The sequence below is a fragment of the Pterocles gutturalis genome, unplaced genomic scaffold (genome assembly GCF_000699245.1).
Source record: "Pterocles gutturalis isolate BGI_N339 unplaced genomic scaffold, ASM69924v1 scaffold3451, whole genome shotgun sequence".
In the NCBI taxonomy this organism is placed as follows: domain Eukaryota; kingdom Metazoa; phylum Chordata; class Aves; order Pterocliformes; family Pteroclidae; genus Pterocles; species Pterocles gutturalis.
In genome coordinates this window covers 24406-50175 of record NW_010105228.1, presented here as the reverse complement: position 1 = coordinate 50175, position 25770 = coordinate 24406, and the positions used below count along the sequence as shown (strand labels likewise).

Here is a 25770-nt window from a genome sequence, read left to right as displayed (position 1 = left end):
AAGTGGGGAAAAAAGAAACCTTCCCTTCTGGAACAAAGGGTTTTCATTAGAAGAAAACAGTATCAAACTAGATTTGGATGCCAGAAGAAAGAAGTCGTAGCAAAATGTAATTCTGCACAGAAGTTAAATTTGACAAAAATAAAGCAAAGATTAACAGGGTCCCTTAGTATTTTCCTCCCTTATCCAATTCCTAATGGGTCCACTTGAATTTTGGAAATTTACCTCCTGTTTCCTCCTTTAACTATTGCTCTAGAACAGGGTGTTCTAGCTGAAGCCAGACACACCTTTATGAACAAATTTGTGCAGCTGGAGAATGCTTTAAGTAATTTGAATGCATCTTCCATCAGTGATTTATCTGGTTTTCATCACAAGAGCACTTTAGGAAGTGTATTTCACTAGCTTAGCTTAGAAAAAAAAATTAAGAAAATGGTGAGAAACTTGAAAGAAACAGCACTGAACCATCTGTATTCCTCCAGAGTAACCACCTGGGACTGCTAGGATTACCTAGGCACAGCAGGTCACTAAGGGAATTCAGGAAAAGCACAGAGATACCTGAAGATTTTCCTTTCTTACTAGGGCTGCTCCAGATAGCACCCAACTTAAGTTTGTAATAAGGTGCACCTTAATTGCACAGAATCAGATAAAAATGCATCAGATTCTTAAAACTTGAGCCACCGCCCACAATTCAAACTTAGATAAGTAATCACTTCTTACGAAAACTATAGAAGATGCATAAAGTAGAAAAGCCAGTCTTAGACTAGGTAGTTACTACATAGCTGTTAGTGGGAACTGAAACATTTTGGTTAATAAACCAGGTAGGTAACGTGTTCTGTGTAAGGCATCTTATCTGCAGTCTTGTGCTGCATGGCTCCTGCTCTTTTACCATGGGTGAAAGAACGGAAAGAGTTACATATTGCAGACAGGACAGTACTACTGCACAAATGCTGTCATTCTTCATAAAAATGGCACCAAAGTTCTCTGTAATTGCTCACTGCAAAACCACTCTAATCCCATAGCCATTTCAAACACTGTATCGTTATCATTAGTTAGCTATGAAAGCATTAAAGCTTCAAGGTGGACAGAGCTTTGACTTCACCTTTCAGTCTGGTTTATCTGAACATTCCCTAGGCTCTCTCTTTTTTTTTCATTAACCAAATTATAATTATCTTTGAAGCGCTCACAAATCATTATCAAAAGCATATACTGAGTTTAAAAATATGCGATCAAGTTAATTGGAAATTTAGTTCAGGAAGATTAGCTGTGTGCACTAGCCAGGTATCAGGGTCTATGAAGTTAAAAACATGAAAAATTCTAGACACAACCTGTCACAGGAGCATACTTAGATCATTTCTATTGTTGTGACAGCTGCAGAGTTTGACATCTGGCCAAAAACTAAAAGCATGTAACAACAAATAGCCAATCCTCCTTGTTTCCTCACCAAAATAAGAGTCAATGTTTAAAAACAAACAAAAATCTATTAGCAAAACCAAACAGAAACCCATATTTGCTTTCATAGCAGTTTACACTTGCCAGAAAACACACACAGTTAGAAGCCACCATTTCAAGCTCCTACATCTAGTAGTAACTAAAGTTAACAGGAAAACTGTGTTCAATTTAGCCAGACAGCTGGAATATAAAATTTGTTCTTCAGCACAACGAGTAGAGATCTGCATACACAGCACGATCAGAGACTGAAACTGGAATGCACACCGAGATACTGTGACTTGTGTTAAAAACCATACCTCTGGGTTTGATAAATCAGTTGTGCGCATGCACACAGGTCTAAGTTTTATTTTAAACCTACCAGATTTATATTTGCTTGTGATATAAATACAAGTTCCACTGCATTTTTTTAAAATTTCATTTTGATTTTCACAGAAAGAGCAACCTATGCCGTTAAAAGAGTTCAACTCACCTGCTGCAAAGAAGAATCCTGTGAGAAGCCAGTTTCTTTAAAGTCAATTTCATCATCACTGGAAGAATGAATGTGGCAGGTAGTAACCTATACAAAGGAATTTGGTAATTTGCAGAGTATATGACAGGCACTCCAGTATACTCACACTATCTGTCTGAATCTTCAGTTTCATATCAAAACAAGAAACAGAATTATTTTCTTTTCCCAACTGCTATACTACATAGAACAGTCCCTGAAATAGTTCAATAGCATTAACACATACATGAGTATTAGATACACCCAAAAAAGCAAAAGCTTTTGATTACTTCAGAATGATTCTTTAACATAAAAATAGCCAGCCCTAAAGCTGATGGTTACCTCAACAAAATGGTACAAAACTTGCATCTTGTCTTTGTACTGCACAAAATCCACTGAACAGCAAGTGAATTAGCAGTCACCAAAATACTAGATTATATACAGAGATCCTCCTCCTTTCCTATATATAAAATATGTAAGAATTAAAGGGAAACTAACTGCCTTAGGTATCTACATATTTACACAGGAATTAAGAAATATGTAACGAATGTGTACTTGCAGAAACAACCATGGAGTTGTCACAGCAACTGCTGTTTTAAACATTATCCTGGAAAGAAGATTTTTGGTTTTTTTGGATGACCTGACATAGGACTAGCGAGAATAATTTGTTCAGTGACACTGCTCTCTAAGCAACACGTTCTTGGAAGTACTCATCTTCAATCAGAACAGCTCTCCAAGAAGTGATTTTAGCTGGGGCAGAAATTAGCCAGAGGAACAGCTGCAACAGCTGACCCTTACAACACCCTCTAGGAAGGATCACTAATGTAAAGCAAACCTACAGATGACAAAACGCATACTGCATGATAATGTCTTGCATTATTCTACACGCCCCTAGAACTCCATGTCACAGATTCTCAAGTGATGTCAGGTGGTTAATGGATTTTTTTTACTTTTTGAAGAAAATACAAGTCTATACAAAAGGAGTACTGAAACCCATATGAGGGTTCACACAAGACAGACACCCTTCTATGCTCCCATTAATATCACACAACACCACTAGTCAGGACACGTGCAAGAGAGAAAGGAAGCTGTTACCTGAAGTATATTGTGCTATTTCCTCTATTAGCATAACACTTATTAAAAAAAATAAATTGGGAGTGCTTTATTCTTGCACATGAACCATTCAGCCCTGCACTGCAATTTGCACACTACAAGTGCCCTGACTTCAAGTTAATGGGGATTTCTGAAGGAAACTCGCCCTATCAACACTAAAACTGCCAATGAGCAGGAAGACGGTGTCTTCACCCAAACTCTCCTCTAAGGAACCAACAGGATATAAGGCCTAAGATACATGAGTCACATCTCTTGTTTTCTGGCAGCTGCTGTAGCTGAAGCATAAACTTGAAAGAAGAAACTAACATTACACCACCCTAAAAAATAAATGGCAGAATTATGCCAGCGAAGGGAGTGGGAATGACCACTGCAAATTCCAGAAATTAATTCTTTACTTCAAGTTCCTCACTGTTCATACTAGTTGCTTTCTAACACTAACACACAGCACACGTGTGGCATTTTTTGCCTGGTAATATTGAGGATCTTCCTGAAGAGAAAGGATCTAAATTGTGATTTTTAAGGCAACCATTGGACCTGTACACTGTTACTTTTAGGTTTAGGGGACGTATACTCTCCTCATCTAGTCTGTAAGGAGACCTCACGAACATTCAACATCACGACTAATATTGGAAGGATGCCATAAAGAGACTCACCTGAAGTTACACGAAGTCTCTCGTACAAACCTAGCATTAAAAACTGTATAGCATTCTTCCCTGTGCCAAGCATCATTAATGCACCTCGTCTAAAGAGAAAATGAACAATTGCTCCACATTTGTTTAAACTTCAGCTAGGGAACTCCAAGTAGGTAAGCTCAGTGAAGTATTGCCTAGCTTCTATCAGGACAATTAGCAGAGGAGAAACAAAAACTTTACTTTCTGTAAAGTCTGTGAAGTGTTTTGGGGAAACTCTGAGATAGAAGTGAGCATGCAGCAGAACTAACTCTGCAGCTATTCTGTTTAGAAAATGTAACAAGAACTTGTCTGAAAGACAGAAAAGCCTAAAGAAGAAGAAGGAGAATGAAAGGGATAGAGCATTTACAGATTTACCATCAACATCTCTGATGTAAAACAAGTGAAAAAGAACAGATTCATGGCTGCAGAAGCAGTTTATCATGTATGGGACCTTAGGACCACATACCTTGTTCCATTACAGTAAGAGAGCTCTCCTTGTGAGCACCGAATGACAGAAGCATTGGAAGTACTCAAAAGAGCAGTTACTTCCTTAGCCTTGACACAGCTAACTTATTTACATTTTTTTAAATTACCTTCGCATCATAGGAGTGTGCATACACAAAGATCAGATCACCTGAGCCTTGTAAATCCAGTAAATTGGCCAAAGATGATAAACAGTAAACCACAGTTCTGTCATTCAGGTCAGGAACTGTGTGCTGAAATATTCTATCACTCAGGACTAGATTCTGCTCAACAGCTTGCTTAGGACAGGAAAACCTTGAACCAAGAAAATAAGTCTAAGGCTAATCCACATTGGGGACACTGAAAATACGCACTTCAAATCAGGCATGTAATTTTCAGGTATAAACATGAGCTCTGATAAGCTGCTGTTTTAACCCAGAATGCTTTCCCCAATTTCCAAAAGAGCTCCAACACTCAGACATACCACACGGTCCAGGTTTACAGACAGGCCTATGGAGACCAAAGCACAAATCAAAAGCACGGACACCAGGTGACACTATGACTAGGAACAAATACCGTGGGGTTGTGCTTTCAGGATACACCCATACAATAACCACAGCTTAAACATAAGTCAGTAAAACAACAAGCTGAGTTCTCCAAGATCTGTCTTTTAATCTCTCCTACACCACATCGTACGGTCCATTACTGCTTAACTTTGAACTACATGCTAATCCAGGCTCATGAGAATTGATCACACAAGCAGAAACAAAGCCTAGAACTCTAGAAATTCAAAGGCACAGTATTTTCCAGATGGCATTTCAAATACAAGCATTTGCTTGAATGCTTTGTATTTCTATTCAAATGAGTACTGTTGAGTTTGAAGATGTTTTAAATGAGGTTTCACTGTTGTTACATCAAGTATGTTCAAGTAAATTATTACATATCTAAAGAGCTAATTACAATGTTATTAATTATCAGTCTGCTTAAAATTCTGCCTGTTTAGATGCCTCTTCTCTTGGCCTCGACCAAGTAGTTTCTAACAAGAGGAAAATATAATTATTCTACAAGCACTATGAACTTCTCTGCATTCAAAGCCTCATGGGAAAAAATACCATTTGCACATCATTTGGTCCTGCCCACAAGTTGCAGTTTCAGATGAACTTCCTATTCCTTCTATGGCCACATTATGTTAGCATTATGTTTGAGTTGCTGTATTACATTGAAATAGCAAATTTAACAGTCTATTAGTCTTGTAGCCCAATTAATACAGCACCATCACAAATCAATGAAGCCACATCCAAAGCACTGTATTCCTGGAGAAGTCAGGTATATTAAAATAATTTGCCTGCTGACACTGGAGAAAGCCTCTGCTTATTAAAGTCTGATTACTCTTAAACTGTATGTTTAACATGATTACATTAAACCTCTTCATACTTCTACCTAAGTTTAGCTTTTTTCTAAAAGTATAATCACTACTGCTGTGTGCAGAGGAAATATGACAGGTGCACAACAAAAGTATGCAAAGTTACTCGACTTAAGCAAGGTCAGTAACACACGCAGTGGGATGCAGGCAGCATTTTCCCATTGAACTTACATAGGTTCAATTACATACTGCAGATAAAGCAATTAACACCAGCTCCTGCAGTTTTAGTTTGTACTCTTCAAGCAGACAGGAGCTCTTAAGGGCATGAACTTGAAGTTGTAAAGAAATCTTCCTTCTTGGTGATTGTCTGGGATGAGCTATACAAACTCAGCTACTATAAGCATTCCCACACAAAACATTGATATGGCTTCAACTGAAAAGTAAACTAAGGAATTATCGATTCCTTAGCTCACCAATTAGATGCACTTGTTAACACAAGTACATGGTAGCTGGGAAGACTGCTTGTGTTCCTGACAAAAAGAAACCAGGGCCCAAGAAAACAGCAGCAATTTTGATACCTTGGCCATCACTACTTACCAGGTCCACTGTATTCCTCTTATTAGTTTCTCCTAAAGAGCTTGTGCAGAATGTCTCCCATCGCTCTCTGACCTCCTCTGGAAGCTCTAGTGCAGGAAACAGAAAAAGAAATCCCAAAGTGATACTACTGACAACGGAGCATCACTTAATTTTTAATTGCTCGCTTGTGCTCTACCAGAAACACTGCGCTGAACATACACATCTTCCTAATTCCATAAGGATTGCTTCGTCTAACAAACAAGTCAAAATCAAGCAGGTCACCATTTCTTCACATTTATTTCAGGAAGCTTTGATACTGCTTGAAGAAGAGACTTAAGCATATGTTTAAGGATGGTTGGTTTTAAATTGGATGCATCAGAAATCACAGAATCATTGAATCATTAAGGTTGGAAAAGACCTCAAGGATCATCAAGTCCAACCGTCAACCCAACCCCACCCAACCCACTAACCATGTCCCGAAGCACCACATCGACACGTTTCTTGAACCCCTCCAGGGATGGTGACTCCACCACTGCCCTGGGCAGCCTGTGCCAATGCCTCATCACTCTTGCAGTGAAGACATTTTTTCTCATATCCAGCCTAAACCTCCCCTGGCGCAACTTGACCTCCCCTGGTGCAACTTGAGGCCGTTTCCTCTTGTCCTGTCACTTGTCACTCTAGAGCAGAGCCCAGCACCCCCGTCACTGCACCCTCCTTTCAGGCAGCTGTAGAGAGTGATGAGGTCTCCTCTCAGCCTCCTCTTCTCCAGACTGAACCCCCCCAGCTCCCTCAGCCGCTCCTCGTCAGCCCTGTGCTCCAGACCCTTCCCCAGCTTGGCTGCCCTTCTCTGGACCTGCTCCAGCACCTCAGTAATCAGTATTTTCTTCTTTTATTCAACAGCTGCCTTTTAATTTAAGTTTGATTCGTTTCCTCAGATTTTTATAATGAAAGCCATGAAGACAAACTTCAGACCATTCATGTTACCTTTAATGAGCTGTTGGACTAGCGTACTGTTTGGCCCCTTATCCGTACTATGCACAATACAGTTTGCTATCCTTGTCAGATGACCCATATAGCCATGCCGTCTTCCTCCTTCAGCCCTGCAGGAGACAAAAGGAATTCAATTGCTCACACTGAGCAACTGCGCTATATTTGTTACGAAAAAAAAAAAGCCTACCAGAGACAAGAAGTTACACTAGACAAAATAGTGTAGGGGTTCTTAAGCAGAAGAGCTGCCTCCTAAACCCAAAGGTTCACAAGAAATACTCAAGAATTTAAGATACCAACTGGTTTGACTACACTGAGACAGTTTATAAGACTTAACAAGCACATAAGCTACCAAGAAGGATGCGCAGAGTATCTGAACAGATTATTTCCACTTTTATGTTTGTGTGTGATGAAGAAAAACGTACAGCATTATCAAGATAAAGAAAAAATTACCAACAGATCCACAGTTTTTAGGAAATTTGTGTTGTTCAGAGTATTTTTCAAAACCCCAATACACTAGATATTCTCTCCAAGCTTTGAGTCCATGGTCAAAAAATTCTTCAATCCTAAGTGCACTCCAGTATTGCAGAGTTTCTTAACATTACACTTAGCATACAGAGCTGGAAAGGTATGACCACCTGAAATTTAAGTTAGGATCAACGCTTTCCTGAAGTTCAGGAATAGCATTTCAGGGCATACCAAAGGTTCAATTACAAGATGGTTCAAATATTTTTAATGCGACAGAACTGCTTTGTATAAACAGGAATTACCAGTTTTTGGAGTAGCGCTTTGAGTCACTATGATCAGCTGGAACCATTCAACATCTGACCAAAGAGCTAAAGCGAGAGCTCCAACTTGGACTGAATTTCTAGCATTTAGCTTCAAGCTAACATGACATTTGCTGTGTCAGCTTCTTAAGGTTCTGGGCTTTTAAAATGAAAAATACAGAATTACTCACGCAATTGGCTAGTCAAACCTCCCATAAACTTGACTGAAGTCTTTTTAAAGTGACAGCAGTTGAGGAAGTAGCTTGTTTTGCAAATACAAATCACATTATTTTCCACCATCATCATCTAACACAAGGTAACTGAAATTATGTTATGCTAATGCAAGATGTCATGAATGAAACAGTATCACGTTGTTCACAGGAAAAACTCGGGAGAGAGAGAGATTCCTGTCTTATTTCCTCGACTGCTTAGGCAACAAGTACATTCAAAACAAGCAATAAGTGACAATGGCAAAGGTTATGATTTCTAATACAGGATATGCCATAAAGAGCACTTGTATTTGACAAAGTGGAATGACTTGTCATTGCCTAGCCAAAAAGACTAGAACATGATTTTATCTTCTGTTAGCAAATGTTTATTAATCCCAGTGAATCAAAGTTTTTCACTATGTCAGATGTCAGACTTTTACCAGCAGAAAGCAGTCATCCTCAATTCTAGACCTTCTTGAAATAACATTAAGTGACAGAATACAAAGACATTAAAAAAAACAATTTCCTAGAGCAGCTAAGCTAAAAATACCTTTAGATCTTTTATATTCAGAGTCATACCTGCACAAAATTGGATGGAGTGAATTACTTAAAACATTCTGCTCATTTCTTGCAAATAAAAATAAATTCTTTCCAGATAAAAGCACCATATAAGGTTTACAACAATTTTTTCCACATTAGTATTAGCAAACATATGGATTAGTTCATTAAGTATGTAGTTTGATGGAAAGCACTGGATCAAGAACTTTCTTACCCAACCAGAGAAAAGTTTTAGGTTCAAGCTACAGAAATAACTTTCCATACTTTTCTCCTGTGAGAGTCTAATTGCTGATAAAGTCAGCAGTTCACTATAACCTCAAGAGAATGCGATATAAGACATCTGAGAGTTAAATTATGTCGCATTCCCTTTCTTTGTACCACCCTCTTCATCTACTTCGCTATCCTTATTTTCAGGTCAGTTACATTAGCCAGATATTTACTATTTGATTCACATCAAATCGGAACAGGAATATTTGGGGGGAATGAAATTGTCTCAAACAACACACCAGAAAAGCAGCATCCAGTCAGCTACTTCAGTATTTTGACAAGTTAGGGTTCACATTTATTGTTCAATATCTCCTGAGACAAAGTATGAGCCCTCAGAGAGCTGTTTTACCAGCTCAGATGAAGACTGAGGATTATTTCTCCTTCTACAAACAGAGTTTCAGACAACATTAGCTACTTGAAACTGCTATCCTTTCACAAGCACACACTTTGGAAGGTATTCCATTGCTGAGGACTTGGCTTGTACTACTTAGGAGTCATCCGCTCCCCAATATGTAATACACTTTGATGTGTTTATAAATGATTTGAAATTGCTTACTGGAGAAAAGTATTTCCTGTCCTCTCAAAACTTATGGTATGTTTCTGTATTTGAAGATGGGTAGACTTTGAACATCATAGTAATACTTTATACATGGCAAGAATGACAAACAATTGTATTCTCAAATGGTCATGGGAAAAAGCATTAGAATGCTACTAAAAAGTTGTATGAGTGAAAGCTTTAATCCAAATATTAAGATAGTGTTTTTAGAACAGTCCAGATCAGTTATGAATTGGTCATACATTCATTTCACAATTCAAGTCTTATTTAGACAATTGCGGGGAATGGGAAAACTAGCTACTCACTGTTTCTTCTCGTTCATCTCCCATGCTTCAAGTATTCGTTCTATTAATTGGCACTTAAGGAAGAGCTATCAAAAAAGCAAAATATGCTTAGCAGCAGTAAAGTGGAACACCATTATGCATTTTATAATTGTTTTTAACAAATGCTAAGTCTTACAAGACAGCTAATTTTACGTTCAGGATAAATACTTTCACTAAAGGGTTTAAAGTTCAGAAGCAACAGTCAAATCCCAACTAGAAATCTAAAAGCCAACCTATATTAATTCTACTTCTCTTCATAGCTGCTGAGTTGTAGCAGCATAAAGCTATTGAAATAGCAATTTTAATTCTTAAAAATAAGAGGATCTTCTCACTAAAGGAAAATAAATACTTGCAGGCCTGCACACATGGTCACTTTGGGGCAGCAAAAATCTACTCTATGGCACTTTCAAGTTTTACACCCTGAACTCACATTTTAAGAAAAAAAGAAAAATATTCATGTTCGATGTATACATGAAGTAGAATTGGGGTATATTTTTTGTAAGAGTAACTGCTGCAATAGCCTGGAGACAAGAAAATTCAAGATTCCCCAAAAAATACAACTTACATGTTTCAATAAGAGATTGCCCCCAGTGGAATCCTGATCTGTAATTGTGCCATTTTCTGTGCTTTCAAGAGGACTTGCAAGAATCAATGCAATGCAGATTTCTACTTGAGTATGCAAAAAGTTATTCCATGTATACTTAAAGAACATATCCTGAAAAACAAATTCAACAAGGTTTACACAAACCAATGTCTTTTCATGAAACATAATCAGTCTTACCCCAGCAAGTTATCTGAATGACTACACCAGACCAAATTCTATTTTACAATAGGCATTATTGTGCAAGAGAAAATTTGTGACCTACAAAAAAATTAATTCTTGTGTTTGCTATTATCAGAACACAAGGACTATCATACAAGATCAGAACAAAAACTTAACTGTAACTGGATTTATCCTGAAGGTAACCAATAATGCACTTCCAGAGAACAAAGACAGGAAGGAATGACACTCCCCATTTACATTCTTACTGCTAGCTGCAGAGAGTCCCGGAGTCAGAAGCGTTATTTATAACCTTTGTCGCCCTTGACAGATCTCTTTTTTGAGTTCATTTAACCTTCTAGCACCTACAATACCGTCTACAATGTGATCCTCACTTCAGTAAGGTTCCTTACAAACTCACGTCTACCGGTTTTGAATCTGTCATCTACTAATTTTATTCTTCCATTACACAAAGCTACCTCAAAAATCTAGATGCAGTTTAACATTATCAAATGCCTTGCACAAGACAGATAAATACTGAGATTGAGATACAATAAACAGTTAATTTAGTCACATTCCTGGTTCTCCACATTTTTTGTCTTAAACACAGGAAAGATTTTTTTCAAGCTTTATGTTCAGTTATTTTACACTACTTCGTACTGCAAAACTCAAATGATTGCTGTCACTGGTAAAATGAAATCAGTGATGGAACTATGTGTAGTGATTGGAACAGCATGAAACAATCCAAGTTCCATTCAAAACACAGCTAAAGATCTCCCATTTTCCTTCAGTCCTCCTAAACTAACGACACTGTCCCATAAAGGAACTAGACAACTAGTTTTCCTAACAGTCAAGTCTGCATAGTAAAACATGTGGTGCTTCGTGCTGTTTACTGAAACAGCAACACGTTTATATGGCTACAATGACTCTTTTTTCCTTATGTTAAAACCCACAATAGAAAAACATGTTCAAGCCTCACTGAATTTAGTTTACACAATAATCTATTTATAAGAACACAAGTGTTCATAGCATGTACATTCCCTTAGACAATGTATCTGGAAAAAACTTCCATCAGGGTGAAGTTAGCTATTTGTATACAAGCTAGCACCTGTCTGCAAAACTAAGTTGTGCAGAGAAATTGAGATGAAGACATTACAACCAGAGCTGTATTAAGTAGTTGAAGGAAAAACGTACTTTAGTCTAAGACAACCTGGGGCACAGAAAACATTTACACTTTAAGTTTGCAACTGCCTGCTTAGAAGCAGAAGTGTACATACTGTATACAGAAACTGTAGCAGAAATACTAGCATGTTCTGCTAGTTACTTAACTGATACCAACATCTGAATTTCTTGGTCACCCTAAACACAAGGAATATGTCCTGCTATAGTATGAGGCAGGAAGTACTCAACGTGCACATGCTACATCAGCAAAAAGCAGCGAGTTAACTGACTGACAGTTTGTGGTGCAAAATCTTGCCTTCAGATGCTACTAAGAATAACTGTCCCTTTATAGGACAGTGCTGATACACTATTTGGTGTTCCATATATTATTAAGATAGGAAAAGGGGTTTTGAGGGAACAACTTAGGAAAAGAATGAAAACAGCAGGGAAACCTTGAACGTGGATGAAAACTCGAGAACATACAGACGAAAAAATATCCTTCTAAGAAACCCACTTCATGTATTTATGAAGGTGTAGAGAATAAGAACCACTTAAGGGATAAGAGGAAAATGCTGACTTCGGATAGATGATTTTAACAGTAAAATCCAATATTAGAAGTTCTTAAACGGTGCAATAGAAGCCACAACACAAACTGTCTGACAAATTAGGCTGGAAAATACACTACAAAATATCTGCAGTGACAGAAAACACAGACAAGATCTTAATAGCAACCCATAAAAATAAAGAAGGCAGCATGAAGTTCTTACCAGTATTACTCCTATGCTGTTAAGTTCTATAAGCTCCTGATTCACACTGCTTATATTTGTCTGTAAAAGGCTAGATATTAATCTGATCACATTTAAACGTGTGTTTCCCACAGGTGGATCCAATACACCCCAGGTTGTCTTCATGACACTTTTCTGACAACGAAAAAGGTACATACATAAACATAGCTTGAAAAAAACCAGCTCATCATGACTATGCACAGAGTAATCCTTAAAAATATATAAAATCGGTGCTTTAGCAACAGTCTTGCTTTCACCCTGCAAAAAAGCAATTTGTAGTTCTGAACTCTATAGCTTATTTTAACTTCATAGACAGGAAGCACTAAGAACAACCACATGAAACCAATGACGTTGTAAAAATTGTTAACTACAGAGAGGATCTCAAAGTAGATACATTCTACCCAACCTTGAAACAAATGAAGAGATACTTCCCAGGAAATGCTTCTTACTGGTTAATCCATGTAAAGACACTTTATTTATGTTTTATTACCTCTTCTGCATATGGAAATCTTAAGGTCTCAACTTCTCCAGGCTAAAATAAACTTAAACACTACTTTGACCCCCCCCAGTATTTTATACACTCTGGTCTTTTTCACTTCGGCCTACGGGTCCTTCTCTCTTACAGACTATGGCACCCAGTTCAGGGCACAGTGCTCCCACTGAAATGCTGCCAGGGAAAATCTGAGTGGAAAAATATAAATGGATCATAGGTAAACCCCCTACTTATACATCTTGTATTTATCTTTTGCAACGGCATGAGACAGATAAGTTACTTAAATCAATTAAAAAACCCAAAGCAAAGAACTGAACATGCCTAGAGTGCAAGGGTGCACGCTGTAGAACTGGTCTACTTGGGTCCCAGGCAAGTCTAGAGGAACTGTGCAGGCCTCGTGTGGGCCACGCCAAAGTTCCAAACAACTGCAATGTCTATACTCTGCCTTTCATATCCAGATAAGATTCTGAAGTAGAAAACAGGACCACCTTGAGAATATAGAGCAAATAAATGTCTCTTCATTGCTTTCAGGAAGTATTTGTTTCAAGGCTATTCTGCCAATTAAACACAGCTTAGGCTGGAAAAGCGTTTCAATTAGCACAACATATTGGCTCAAGGACAATAATGAACAGCAGAACTCACAACAGGCTGGGAAGTAGCCTGGGCACTTGCCCAAAAGTCAAACTGGGTTTCATTTGTTATTATAACCTGCCTAAAATACAGTCATACAGTAGCAATCTTGTTGCAGTTAACTTGGGAACACAAGGTTTCACTTACTTTTGGAGGCTCAAGGAGGAGTTCGTGGAAGGATGAAAGTCGTGCTTTTATGGCTTCTAAAACACTTTTGTTGACTGAATATGTTGAATTACTCATGCCTGGGGGACAGATCTCTATATGGCCTTCAAATCTAATGCACACAAGTAAAACCCAATAATTAATATCAAAACTAGTTGTAAAACATCTTGAAGGCATAGATTTTGAGAGTGTCACAATTCTGGTGGCATGTGAAAAGAATGAAGATGCAACTAAAAATATAAGGTTAAAATATAAATTAAGTGTGAAGTAAGGGTTGAATAAAATTTTACAAAACACTAGCCCGAGCATTTTTAGGTTTATTGTGCTTGAAATCTCCAATATGGTTTTGAGATGAAACATTACTGATGTTCTGTTTCCTCTTTTGAGGCAGAAAAAGACCTTAACTCATCTATCCTGAAGAACAAACAAGTTGAATGTACCACAGAGATCTGTTCAGTGGTTTCTCAAAGTAAAGTTACAATAAAATTCCAAACAACTTTTTAAAGAAGTCAATACCCACTCACCGCACTGGACATATTTACCTTATTCCTTGTATCCAGAAGCAAACTGATGGAATGTTAATTAGTTTGATCTGTCTACTGACATTTAAACTAGCTTCTAGAAAAAACTGCAGAATGACCAGTCACTTGGTGGAAGTGTAGTAATGCCAACCCCAATCACTTGGTTTGCTCTTTTACTTCTTCAGCTGCAACAGGGCACTAAAATGGCTCAGTCATAAGTACATGGAATACACTTGCTATTGCTGAACGCTATGCTGTGTACATCATTTAAATGAAATAAGACCACTTACGTCTGTCGTCTTGTCTCAAGTAAGGTCAACAGTATTTGGATTGCACTGACTATTGCAGATTCATTTTTTTCTTTATGAAAAATATTAGACAGCAGCTGCTCTATGATTTCTTGCCTGAAAAGAAAAGCATTGGCGTCAGATACAACACTACAGCCTACAGTTGTTAACAGAATTAGCTACCATTTGCCCATGTAAAATTAATGAAGGACTAATACAATGAAAACTAGTAGATATCTCAAGCTAGTAGGTACCACTAGGACAATCACTCCAATCCTCACTGCCCCAAACATATTTTCTAATTCCTTCCACTGATCTAGTGTTTCGATCTGACAACCAACACAACAAAAAGGGAGTTCTCAGATCAAAAACCTGATTCAGCTTATTGTAACAGCCACACAAACCTAAACCTATAACAGCAAAAGGAAGAAGGGAATACAGGAAAATCTTCTCTGGCAGAAATACACACTTAGATTAACTTCAAACAAATAACAGACGAAAGCCAAAGTCTCCCATGTGCACTCTGCACAGTATCATCAAGCTGACGTCCACATGTCTGATCCCAGTAACTCTGGCAGCACAGGAAATATTTTAATGAGACAACCTGCCTCCCAAGGAAGTCCTCCAGGTGAGCTCTGCTTACTTATTAAGTGACAGAGCCAGGGTAGCCAAGAGAGCTCATCTGAAAAGCAGAGCACAGCATTTCTAAAGGTTTTCAAGGTCAAAAGTTAAAAAATATTTTTTTGTGAACTGATGCCCTGGTTTCAGCTGGGCTAGAGTTAATTTTCTTCTTAACTAGAATAGCACTGTGCTTTTGATTTAGTATGGGATTTGGAATGAGAAGAATGTTGATAACATACTGATGGTTTTAGTTGTTGCTAAGACAATCAAGGACTTCAACTTCCCATGCTTTGCTAGTGTGCAGGTGCACAAGAAGCCAGGAGGGAGCACAGCTGGAGCAATGGGACCCACAATTACCAGTTTAGGATTTGAGCTCAGGTTTAGGACCGAGGCCAAAACTGGCCAATGGTCTATTCCATACCATGGAACGTGATGCTCAGTATATAGATGAGAGTTGGTGGGAATTCTCGCTCTCTTACCCTCTCTCTTTTCCAGGATTGTGGTTTCAGGACTTTCTCTGCTCTGGGATGATCAGCCAGGAACTGGCTGGGCCTTGGCCAGCAGGTGGTGAGCAGTTGCACCGTGTATCATCCATTTGTATGTTACTGTGGTTATCATTATCATCCTTATTACTTTCAATTTTATTGTATTTCCATTACTGAATTGTTCTTCTCTCAACCCATGAGTTTCCTTTCCCTTTATCCCTTCAATTCTCTTCCCCACCCTCCAGGGGCTGGGGAGGATGAGCGAGTGGCTGTATAGTGTTCATTGCTGGTGGGGTTAAACCATGACAGTCCTTTTTGGCACCCAACATGGGACTCAAATGGCTGAGATAACACTGGATTTAACCAGAGTGCATTAAAACAAACTTGCTCTAAGCATTTATGTTTCGTTGGATGTTGCTATGGAGAATACTGCTTTATTTGCATTCAGAGCTGTATTATCCAGCATCTTATTTGCCATATAGGCTATTTACCAGTTATAATCTCTAATGCTTGGATTAAGAACATCGTTTTGTTGATTAAAGGTACTGCGGTGTTGTATTGTGTATTGCTGATAAAATCACGGGTAGCAGGACTGATTTCCTACTGCTCTTTGTTGCTGGAAGAGGGAGGGGGTGGGGAGGAAAACAGAGCAGACCAGCAGTGTGGGCTTCATTTCTGGGCTTGGGGTGCCATCTGGTAGACACTGTGGCCAACTACACCAGTTGCATTTTCTCTGTGAAGAGACAATGCATGAGGGGGTGGGGAGGCAGGGAGGTCTCCTTTCACTCCCCCCTTCTCCTCCAGACCATTTATAAAAGCTTTTGAGGATTCTGAGTATCTTTGAGATTGATCCTGTTACTAGGCCTCCTGAATGCATGTCTCATTATATATATTAGTAGCGTTAATTGCTTATTTGGCTATATCATTCAATTCGCTACCAGTGTCACCCCAGCTGCAACCTCAGCCCCCACAACAGAAAACTGCTCCTATACCAACCCCTGCAACAGATACGATGGCGACTCCAACCCTGGTGCCTCCTATGCCTACTCAGACCTTAACTCCTGCTGCAGTTGTTCCACCCCCATCTGCTACTGCTGCTCAGTAGAAATGCAGGCACTCACTGTGCTCAAACCCCAGCAACAGGCACAGTCCCAGGGCCTACACAAGCCCCAGCAACAGGCACTGCAGCTACTCAGACCCCCATGAGAAGCACCACATGGTTCGTGCCACTGTCAGTTGCCCCCATACAGAAGAGGAAGCACAAAAGTCAACACATTTAGAAAAGGATGAAGAAGCTTCTCCTAAGAGGGAACAGGAGGAAGAAACTTATGGCCCTGATGGTGAGGAGGCAGGCTACTCCAAAGCAGGGCCATCGTAAGAACAAGAGGAAGATGACTTCCCCACTTCCCCCCCTTCCTGAGGAAGAACCCAGCAGGAGGGAGTGTCTCCTCCCTTTTGGAGGAAGAGGAGGATGAGACGGTAACCACCCAATCTCTATCCCCAAGTGAGCTGCAAAGAAAAGATTACTGCCATCATCAAGGTGAGCACATTGTCACCTGGCTGCTCAGATGCTGGGATAACAGGGCCAGTAGCCTGGATTTCGAAGGTAAAACAGCCAGACAGCTGCAATCCCTTGCTAAAGAAAGAGGTACTGATAAAGCAATTCAAAAGGGGCACTGGAGGTGGCTCCTGGCAGATGTAAGGAGATGTATCCCTTCAAGGAAGAGGTCGTATGTAATCCAGCAAGTGCAACAACATAGAGAAAGGTATCCAGTACCTGAGGGAACTAGCTGTGCAGGAGGTGGCCTATTATTACCTGAAAAATGCATGGTTACCCAAAGATCCAGACAAAGTCCAGTGCACATGGCCCATGCGGCAGAAGGTTCTATGGAGCACACCACCATCATATTCTACCTCACAAGCAGTAATAGATTTCAGAGAAGACGCACCACCCATGGGTGACATGGTTACCCAGCTCTAGCAATATGAAGAGAGTACCTCCCTACAGGCCTGCATCTCAGCTGTGGACAAACTGTCCAAGAAACTGTCCTGAAAGTTTCAGCAACTTAGAGAAGATACGGCCTACTCCCCACAGGTATGGACCAGCATCTCAGCAATTAGGAGCAAGCATTCCCCTGTTCAAGAGAGACAGTATACACTGGGGGCAGGCCATGGTTCTACCTGTGTGATCATGAAGACGCAAAAAAAGTGAGACAGAAAACCTACCTTAGTCCTAGTCACACCGCCACCGAGTGCTGCCATGCCAGACATGTTAGAACTCCAGTACAAACAGGAGTCAAAGGCAGCCAAGTGGTGTGCCATGACTGATATCACTAATGCATTCTTCTCCATTCCTCTGGCAGCAAAGTAGAGGCCTCAGTTTGCTTTCACCTGGAGAGGCATCCAGTACACCTGGAACCGACTGCCCCAGGGTGGAAACACAGCCCCACCATTTGTCATGGACTGATCCAGAATGCACTGGAGTAAGGTGGAGCTTCAGAACACCTACAAAACACTGATGGCACCATTGTGTGGGGCAACACAGCAGAAGAAGTTTGAGAGAGAAAATAATCAAGTCTTTTTGACAGCCAGTTTTGACATAAAATGAAGTAAGGTTAAGGGCCTCGCACAAGAGATTCAGTTTTTAGGAATAAAATGGAAAGATGGATGTCGTCAGATCCCTACGGACATGGTCAACAACAAAATAACAGCTATGTTGCCACCAACTATCAAAAAGGAAGTAAGCCTTCTTAGTGGCTGTGGGTTTCTGGAGAATGCAAGTTCCAGATTACAATCAGACTGTAAGCCCTCTCTATCAAGCGACCAAAATGAGTTGGTATGGGGACCTGAGCAATGATAAGCCTTTGAACAAATTAAATGGGAGACAGTTCATGCAGCAGCCCTTGGACAAGTCTGGACAGGACCAGATGTTAAAAGTGTGCTCTACAACCCAGCCAGGGAGAATGGTCTTATGTGGAGCCTCCAGCAAAAAGCACCAGGGGAGACTTGAAATCAACCAATAGGGTTTTAGACTTGGGGATACAGAGGATCCGAAGCTTACTATATTCCAACTGAAAAAGAGAGACTAGCAGCACATAAGGAGTTCAAGCTGCTTCAGAAGTGATCAGCACTGAATCACAGCTCCTCCTGGCATCCCGACTGCCGGTGCCAACCTGGATGTTCAAAGGGAAGGTCCCCTCTACACATTATGCAGCTGATGCCACGTGGACTAAGTCGGTCACACTGACCACACAATGAGTTCAGATAGGAAGCCCCAGTTGCCCAGGAATTTTGGAATTTATTACAAACCAGCCTAAAGGTAAAGATTTCAGAAAGTCACCAGAGAAGGGGATGTGTGCTGAAGAGCCCCTACCATATACTGAACTGCCAGCTAACGAGATGCAATATGCCCTGATGAGTCCTGCTGCCTTCTAGGAAAGCCTCAAAGGTGGAAAGCTGCCATGTGGAGTCCCACACGACAAGTTGCAAAAGCTGCTGAAAGGGAAGGTGAATCAAGTCAGTTTGCAGAGGGTTAAAGCCACCCAGCTGGCTTTAGATATTGCTGAACAAGAAAAGTTGCCCCATTGTGGCAAGATAGTCCTGCCCAGGTAGAAAAGCTGGTTGTAAAGGTACATCACACAGATGCTCATATGCCCAGGACTCGGGACACTGAAGAACAACAAAACAACCAGCAGGTGCATTGGGCTGCTGACATGAAAGGTGTATCTAGACCAGCAACATAAGAGAAATTTTTAGCTCACTGGGCCCTTGACACCTCAGGCCAGCAAGGAAGAGATGCAACACACAGATGGGCTTGTGACTGAGGGGTGGACTTAACCATGGACACTATTGCACAGGTTACCCTGTGGGTTAAACCACAACAACAGCAAATAAAATCAGAAATTCAGTAAATCAACTTACTTCTCTAGACTGGCAAGCAGTGGATCTGGTTCTGAACTGTTCTGTACTTGTAACATCTGGTCTCTGCTTAGACGAATAATTTCACAAAGTGACTGTGATGCATTTGAATGCCTCTGGAACAGAAAAACATAGCTTTTCACTGTAAGAGTAATAACCTGCTGGAGTGTTCTAACACTATGTTGTACAGCAACTTGCTGAACAGATAGACCCAGAAGAGTGTCAGACCAATACTTACATCTTCATCTTGAGATGGATGTACAATTTCCACAAGCCGCTGGATAATTCTCTCCTCATTTAGCCACTGTAAAAGTGTTTGTGGCTGTTAGTAAGAATGTTATCCAAGTGAATGAATTAAATTAAAATTAAAGTTGTTTGAAAATTGCCATGAGTCATAACATCAGTATTTCTAAACAAGGACTAACAATACTTCAGAAAAAAGGGAAAAAGTAAAATTAGTGTTTCTGAGCAACTGTGAAAAAGAATACCTCAAGTATAATTTTAAAATAAACTTTATGATGCCAAAAACATGTTCAGTAAGTCCCAAAACATTTTTAAAATTGCATCTAGCAGTTATAAGTTAGATATTAAAGAGCAGGGGAAGAGACCGTCCACTCGGTCTTAAGTTGTCCCCACCAGTTCTGTGGCTCCACTGGAAAAGTACTGGCAGCTCCAAACAAAAAATCCTATACATGTAATTTCAGCATATTAAGAAATAAATTTAGTAAAACCACCAGAAGAAAAGCCATTCTACAGTTCACACATATCAGATAAAAATCCTTGTAGACATTTTACTTACATTTAACACTTCTTGCCGGGGCTGTGGAGGTTCTATGCAAGTCAATAGCCTGAGCAACAAGTCCATGATAGCAGAGGTCCCTATGTGCTTAATAATGAGGTCTACAAAATCATGTTTCCTCTTTAAAAAATCCACAATCTAGAAATGAAAAAGAAGTTTACATTTGCTTATCTGTATTTTACATGGTAAATTACACCAACCAGTTTTAGTTTCTCTCCCCTACCAAATGGGGAAAATAAACAAGAACTTCTTAAACACTTTCGACACTTAAAGCTTGCAGTACAGGGCAAGATAAAATAATACACACATATAGAGTAGCAAAAATGGCACAGGGCAGATCCACACTATGTGCAGTGTGTCTTGGGTGTCTTCTCAAGTGCAACTTGCTGACCATAAACTACTTATAATCCAATGCACAGTCAGTTTTCCTTTTTGGTATTAATTACTCTCATCCCTACTTAGTGAGAAAAACTCAACACAGCAAAACTTTAACATAATACAAACAAATACAGAGCTTGCTAAATTAAAGATACAGAACAGAGTCACAAACTTAATTCGCTCAGGTACAAGAGCCAGTCATTGCAGCTGTTTGTAGTATTGGGCCACACAAACACAGAGTAAAACACCATTTCTGAACAGGGACTCCAAATGTCTCTCACCTTGTTCCGTAACAATTCTTCACACTGAATCGGACCTGCTCCCATCGATTCAATTCACTCACCTTCACCTCCCACAGGCGTTAATGCAAATATCACCATATAGAACACTCAACTAAGCTAAGGCAAAATGTAAGCACTCGCACACTGATTGCACAAATAGCTCAGGCAAATACAAGTCAAATACATCTTACTCATTCCGATATATTTTTTAATCCTGTGCATCCCATAAAAAAGTTGGTGGTGTCTTCAGCTAGTATAAAGGTTGAATGCTCTTTTTTGATACTGCTATCCCTCAAATCTGTAGTCTCAAGGCAGCATTGCTGAGTACTACAACTTCATTAGAGTACTTGTTAAATTGGAAAGCTTGTAAATATTTACCTGTTCTGGTTTTCTGCTTATTAGAATACTTAGCACCTTGCTGAAGAAACTGGCCAGTAAAGGGTTTAGAGGAGATTCATTTAAGAGGAAGCTGTACAGTTTCATGAGTAAGGATTCTTCTTCTCCCAGCCTATCATTGATCTGTGAGACATCTGATGTAAGCAGCTCACACGATATGTTTGGATATCTGGGGGAAAAAAAAAATAAAAATCCATCACTCATACTTCAAAGTTGTCATACTTTCAGCTCTGAATTCAGAACCCTGGTAAGGCTGCTGACCAAGTTTCCAGGCAGGGCTGGTCTGCACTAATTAAAGCAAACTACTGCCAGGTAATGTAACTGTACATTCAGCCCACAAGTTCTGTTCTTTCATTTAAGAAATGGACTAGTCTGCTCTTCAGGGGAAGAGAACAAAGAAAATAAATGGAGAAAATAAATGAGAACTACTTAAATGCTTGCAGTACAAGGGAAGGTAAAATAATATACATGTATAGAGTGGCAAAAGTGGCACAGGACAGAGCCACACTACTTGCAGTGTGTCTTTGGTTTCCTCTCAAGTGCAACTTGCTGACCACAAATTTATAATCCAGAACACAGCAGACTTGCTGGGGGTGCACTCAATCCCACTGTCTATGTTTCCCACAAAGATGTTAAACAACACTTGTCCCAACACAGACCCCTGTGGAACACCACTCGGATCTCCACTTGGACATTGAGCCGTTGACCACAACTCTGAGTGCGACCATCCAGACAATTCCTTGTCCACCAAGTGGTCCATCTGTCAAATCCACGTCTCTCCAATCTAGAGACAGGGAGGTTGTGTGGGACAGTGCTGAAAGCTCTGCACAAGCCCAGGCAGATGACATCAGTTGTGTATATATATTGCAATTACGTGGAAACACAGTAAACTACGAGTCAAAGTCTGACAAAACCTGCAAAACTAGCTAGTACTGCTTCATGACAGAGTCAGAAGTACAGTTCAGGACATTGAGTAATTAAACTAAGAGGATATCAAGAGCAGTAACCTCCTGCATTTGACAGTACTATCACCCACTCCCACTAAAGGTAATTTTGGCAGCAGCAGCTTAAAGCTTCTAAGTGAAAGATGCTCCAATTTCAAACTCTCCTACAAACACTTACAGAAGGCTCGGTTTACCAGAAATGGTGAAGTGCTGTAACCAAGAGTGTAGCTTATTTCACTTTTTTCCCCCAATACTGTTTTAAGGAAAAAAGCAGCCTTCAGCATAGAGAACTCTAAAATAGGCCAAAAAAGGTAGAAATGCTTTTATACAAATTTCTAAGTTGACTTTCAAGTTTGAACCTTCTCAGCAAAATAAGAATTGGGTATGGCCATGACTGCAGCTACAGTTCTAGCTCTGCAAAGGAAAACAGCAGCAATTAGACATTAAATACGTTCTTCCAAGGAGTGCTACAGACTTTCTAATAAGCATCTTCAAAACATGTTACCAGCCACCGATAAAACAAAGATAAGCACTTTGCTACCCATACAGAGTTTTTCATTCAACTACATTCTTAATAACCACAACTGCAACTGCAAATCCTGATTTTTTCTGTAAGCCTCCTTTGGACAGCAATTTGTGGGTAAGAGACTTCCATTTCAAAAGCATGCAAATATTAGAAGGATCTATTTAAAAGTTCTACAAAGCCCCTTGAAAACAAACTTACTCTAAAGATACCAGTATTGTACTACACATCAGCACACAGGGATTCCAAACACACTATCACAGTAACTGGAGTAAGTTGCCCCCTCTTTGCACCTTCCCAAGTCTCCCCCATCCCCAACAGTTTTCCTACTTATATCGAATCTTTTCATCCATGTCTTGAGGTGGCTCTTCGATAATAAATGAAACTAAGTCCTCCAAACATTCTGACTTCAGCAGAAACTCTATAAGTTTGCGATTCTGAGCCTTGCACTCTTGTAGAACGTCCTCTTCATCCATCAACTCCTTCAGTGTTACATCTTCTCTCTCTAGAAGTGTATCTATGTGGGATGACGAATGGAGATCAAATTTCCAAAACATGCTGGTCTAAATAAGAAGAACATACACAAAGCATTAAGTTTCCAAATATGTTTAAGCAGTATTTGTAGTAACACTTCATGGTAGTATTCCATAGCTTCTAACCCCAAAGTTACCCGTATACATCGAAACTTGCTACAACTCATATGAGACACAACAGTAGATGCTGACAATCAACAGCTACAAAATCAAGCTTGATTAAAGATGACCGAATACGCCGTAATAGTTTTTGTACCTTTAGCAATAGCCAATATTCTAACATCCAAAGATAAAGTTAGGTAGCTCCAATGTTTTACTTACATGAAAGGAACACACTAATCTGCATTAAAGAAAAAAAAGGTAACTTTAGTTTTCAATTTATCGAATTTGCTCTTCCCAACCTTTATTTATAATCTATCAAGTCTCAACTTCAGAACAACTTGCTCAGCAATTAACAGACCTGGGAGAAGATAAAATGGGCACTGCATAAATGCACTAGAGTGCCACCCTGCCATTGAAGAAAACACCTATAAAGGTAGAGGAATTACAATAATTTTAACTTGCAGGCAGCACACATCAAAGCGCCCAGGCTAATTTAAACACAGGACCTACTCTCTCACTATACCTCCCTGCACAAACTTGACACAAGAGGAAGAACAAGGACAATAAAATACCGTATGCAAACACAGGAGAGGGCAGTGGCCCCAACCACTGAAACACTGTAAGAGGCCGTAACAGAAATGTGTAAGGATGAGCAACTTCACCTCTCCTTATAAAATGCTCCTGTTGCTCTGAGACACCTTACAAGCAGTTGCTACTGAGTCAACTGTGCTATCAGAAAATATTTGTCTATGATAGATCAAACAAAGTCCTGCTTTCACCTTTCATTTAGGTCAATACAAGCATTCGCTCCTTTCCTCCCTCTCCAAAACAGGGCTTTTACATGACATTTAACCTCTGACAGTATCAGCTGGTCTTACATGGATGCAGAATTTAAATGGCTTGAAAGAGATACTACAGATAAGAACAGTAAGAGAAACTATTCTTTCCTTACAGTTGGAAGCAGCATGGTTTTGAGCATTACTAATTAGAATATGGAAAGAAACACTCCTTTTGCTCCATTAGTACCTGCCTTCCAAGTGTGAAGGATTAATTAATTACTGTTGTGCATTAGCAGCTGCAAGGACGTAGTTACTGCAGAGAATGTAGGTGAAGAGCACTATTTTAGCAAGAATGCTTCTGTAAGACGTAGGTTGTATGCAGGAGCAAGCTTAAAGACAATAATCTAACTATGCTTTTGTCATATAAAAATCTACAAAAACTAAAACAGAAACATCTAATTCTTAAGCAAACTAAGAGGTGGACAGACTTAAGCATTTACTTCCAAGTTAAAATGGATGCAGTATGCATACTACAGCTACTTAGAATACTCAAGTGTTGAATTTAGTACTTGAGCAGTTTAGAAAACAGATACAATTCCAAGGATCCAGCAAAACCCTTGTAACTCTCTTAACATTAGCAAGCCTTAAAGTATTTGTTCTAAATATTGAAAAATCTAGTATGCTCACTATGGAGAAGTTTTAAAGTGCTTTTAGGGTTTTCATTGTTGCTTTCACCATTATACGCTGACCGCTTCACACCACCTTACTTTGGTCAGCCTTCTGTCACAAGGTGGAAGCGTACATAACTGCCCCTAGATGACAGCTTTCTGTTTAAATATGAGAGCCAAACAAAATCAAATCAATCAATCAGGAGAAGGTACAGATAATTTCAACTGCAGTATCAGTACTTAGAGAATCATAGAATGGTTAGGACTGGAAGGGTCATCAAGGTTAAAGGGTTAGGGTTAAAGCCCATCCAGTGCCACCCCCTGCCATGGGCAGGGACACCTCCCACTAGCCCAGGTTGCCCAAAGCCTCATCCAGCCTGGCCTTGAACCCCTCCAGGGATGGGGCATCCACAGCTTCTCTGGGCACCCTGGGCCACTGCCTCACCACCCGCACAGGAAAACATTTCTTCCTCAGATCTCACCTCAATCTCCCCTCTTTCAGCTTCAAAGCGTTCCCCCTTGTCCTGTCCCTCCATCCCCTGCTAAAGGGTCCGTCCCCATCTCTCCTGTAGCCCCCTTTCAGCACTGGAAGCTGCTCTAAGGTCTCTCTGGAACCCTCTCTTCTCTATGTTGAACACCCACAACTCTCTCAGCCTGTCCTTGTACAGGAGGAGCTCCAGCCTCAGATCATCTTAATGGCCCTCCACTGGACTCGCTCCAGCAGCTCCATGTCCTTCCTGTGCTGAGGACCCCAGAGCT

At 39.9% G+C, this 25770-nt stretch overlaps 1 protein-coding gene across 1 annotated transcript in view; it reads right to left on the bottom strand.

The window, feature by feature from the left end:
• Positions 1 to 25770, bottom strand: part of PPP6R3 (protein phosphatase 6, regulatory subunit 3) — a gene marked incomplete at its 3' end in the record, with an annotated part of 47946 nt that overhangs the window by 12650 nt on the left and 9526 nt on the right. Inside the window, exons 3-15 of the mRNA XM_010087291.1 lie at positions 23260 to 23492; positions 21445 to 21631; positions 20408 to 20545; positions 19847 to 19912; positions 19612 to 19724; positions 14588 to 14701; positions 13759 to 13888; positions 12471 to 12623; positions 10348 to 10497; positions 9765 to 9829; positions 7100 to 7215; positions 6137 to 6222; positions 1916 to 2002 (exon numbers count right to left, since the gene is read on the bottom strand). Of these exons, the coding sequence (XP_010085593.1) occupies positions 1916 to 2002; positions 6137 to 6222; positions 7100 to 7215; positions 9765 to 9829; positions 10348 to 10497; positions 12471 to 12623; positions 13759 to 13888; positions 14588 to 14701; positions 19612 to 19724; positions 19847 to 19912; positions 20408 to 20545; positions 21445 to 21631; positions 23260 to 23492 (1638 nt within the window). The remainder of the gene's footprint in view (positions 1 to 1915; positions 2003 to 6136; positions 6223 to 7099; positions 7216 to 9764; positions 9830 to 10347; positions 10498 to 12470; positions 12624 to 13758; positions 13889 to 14587; positions 14702 to 19611; positions 19725 to 19846; positions 19913 to 20407; positions 20546 to 21444; positions 21632 to 23259; positions 23493 to 25770) is intronic.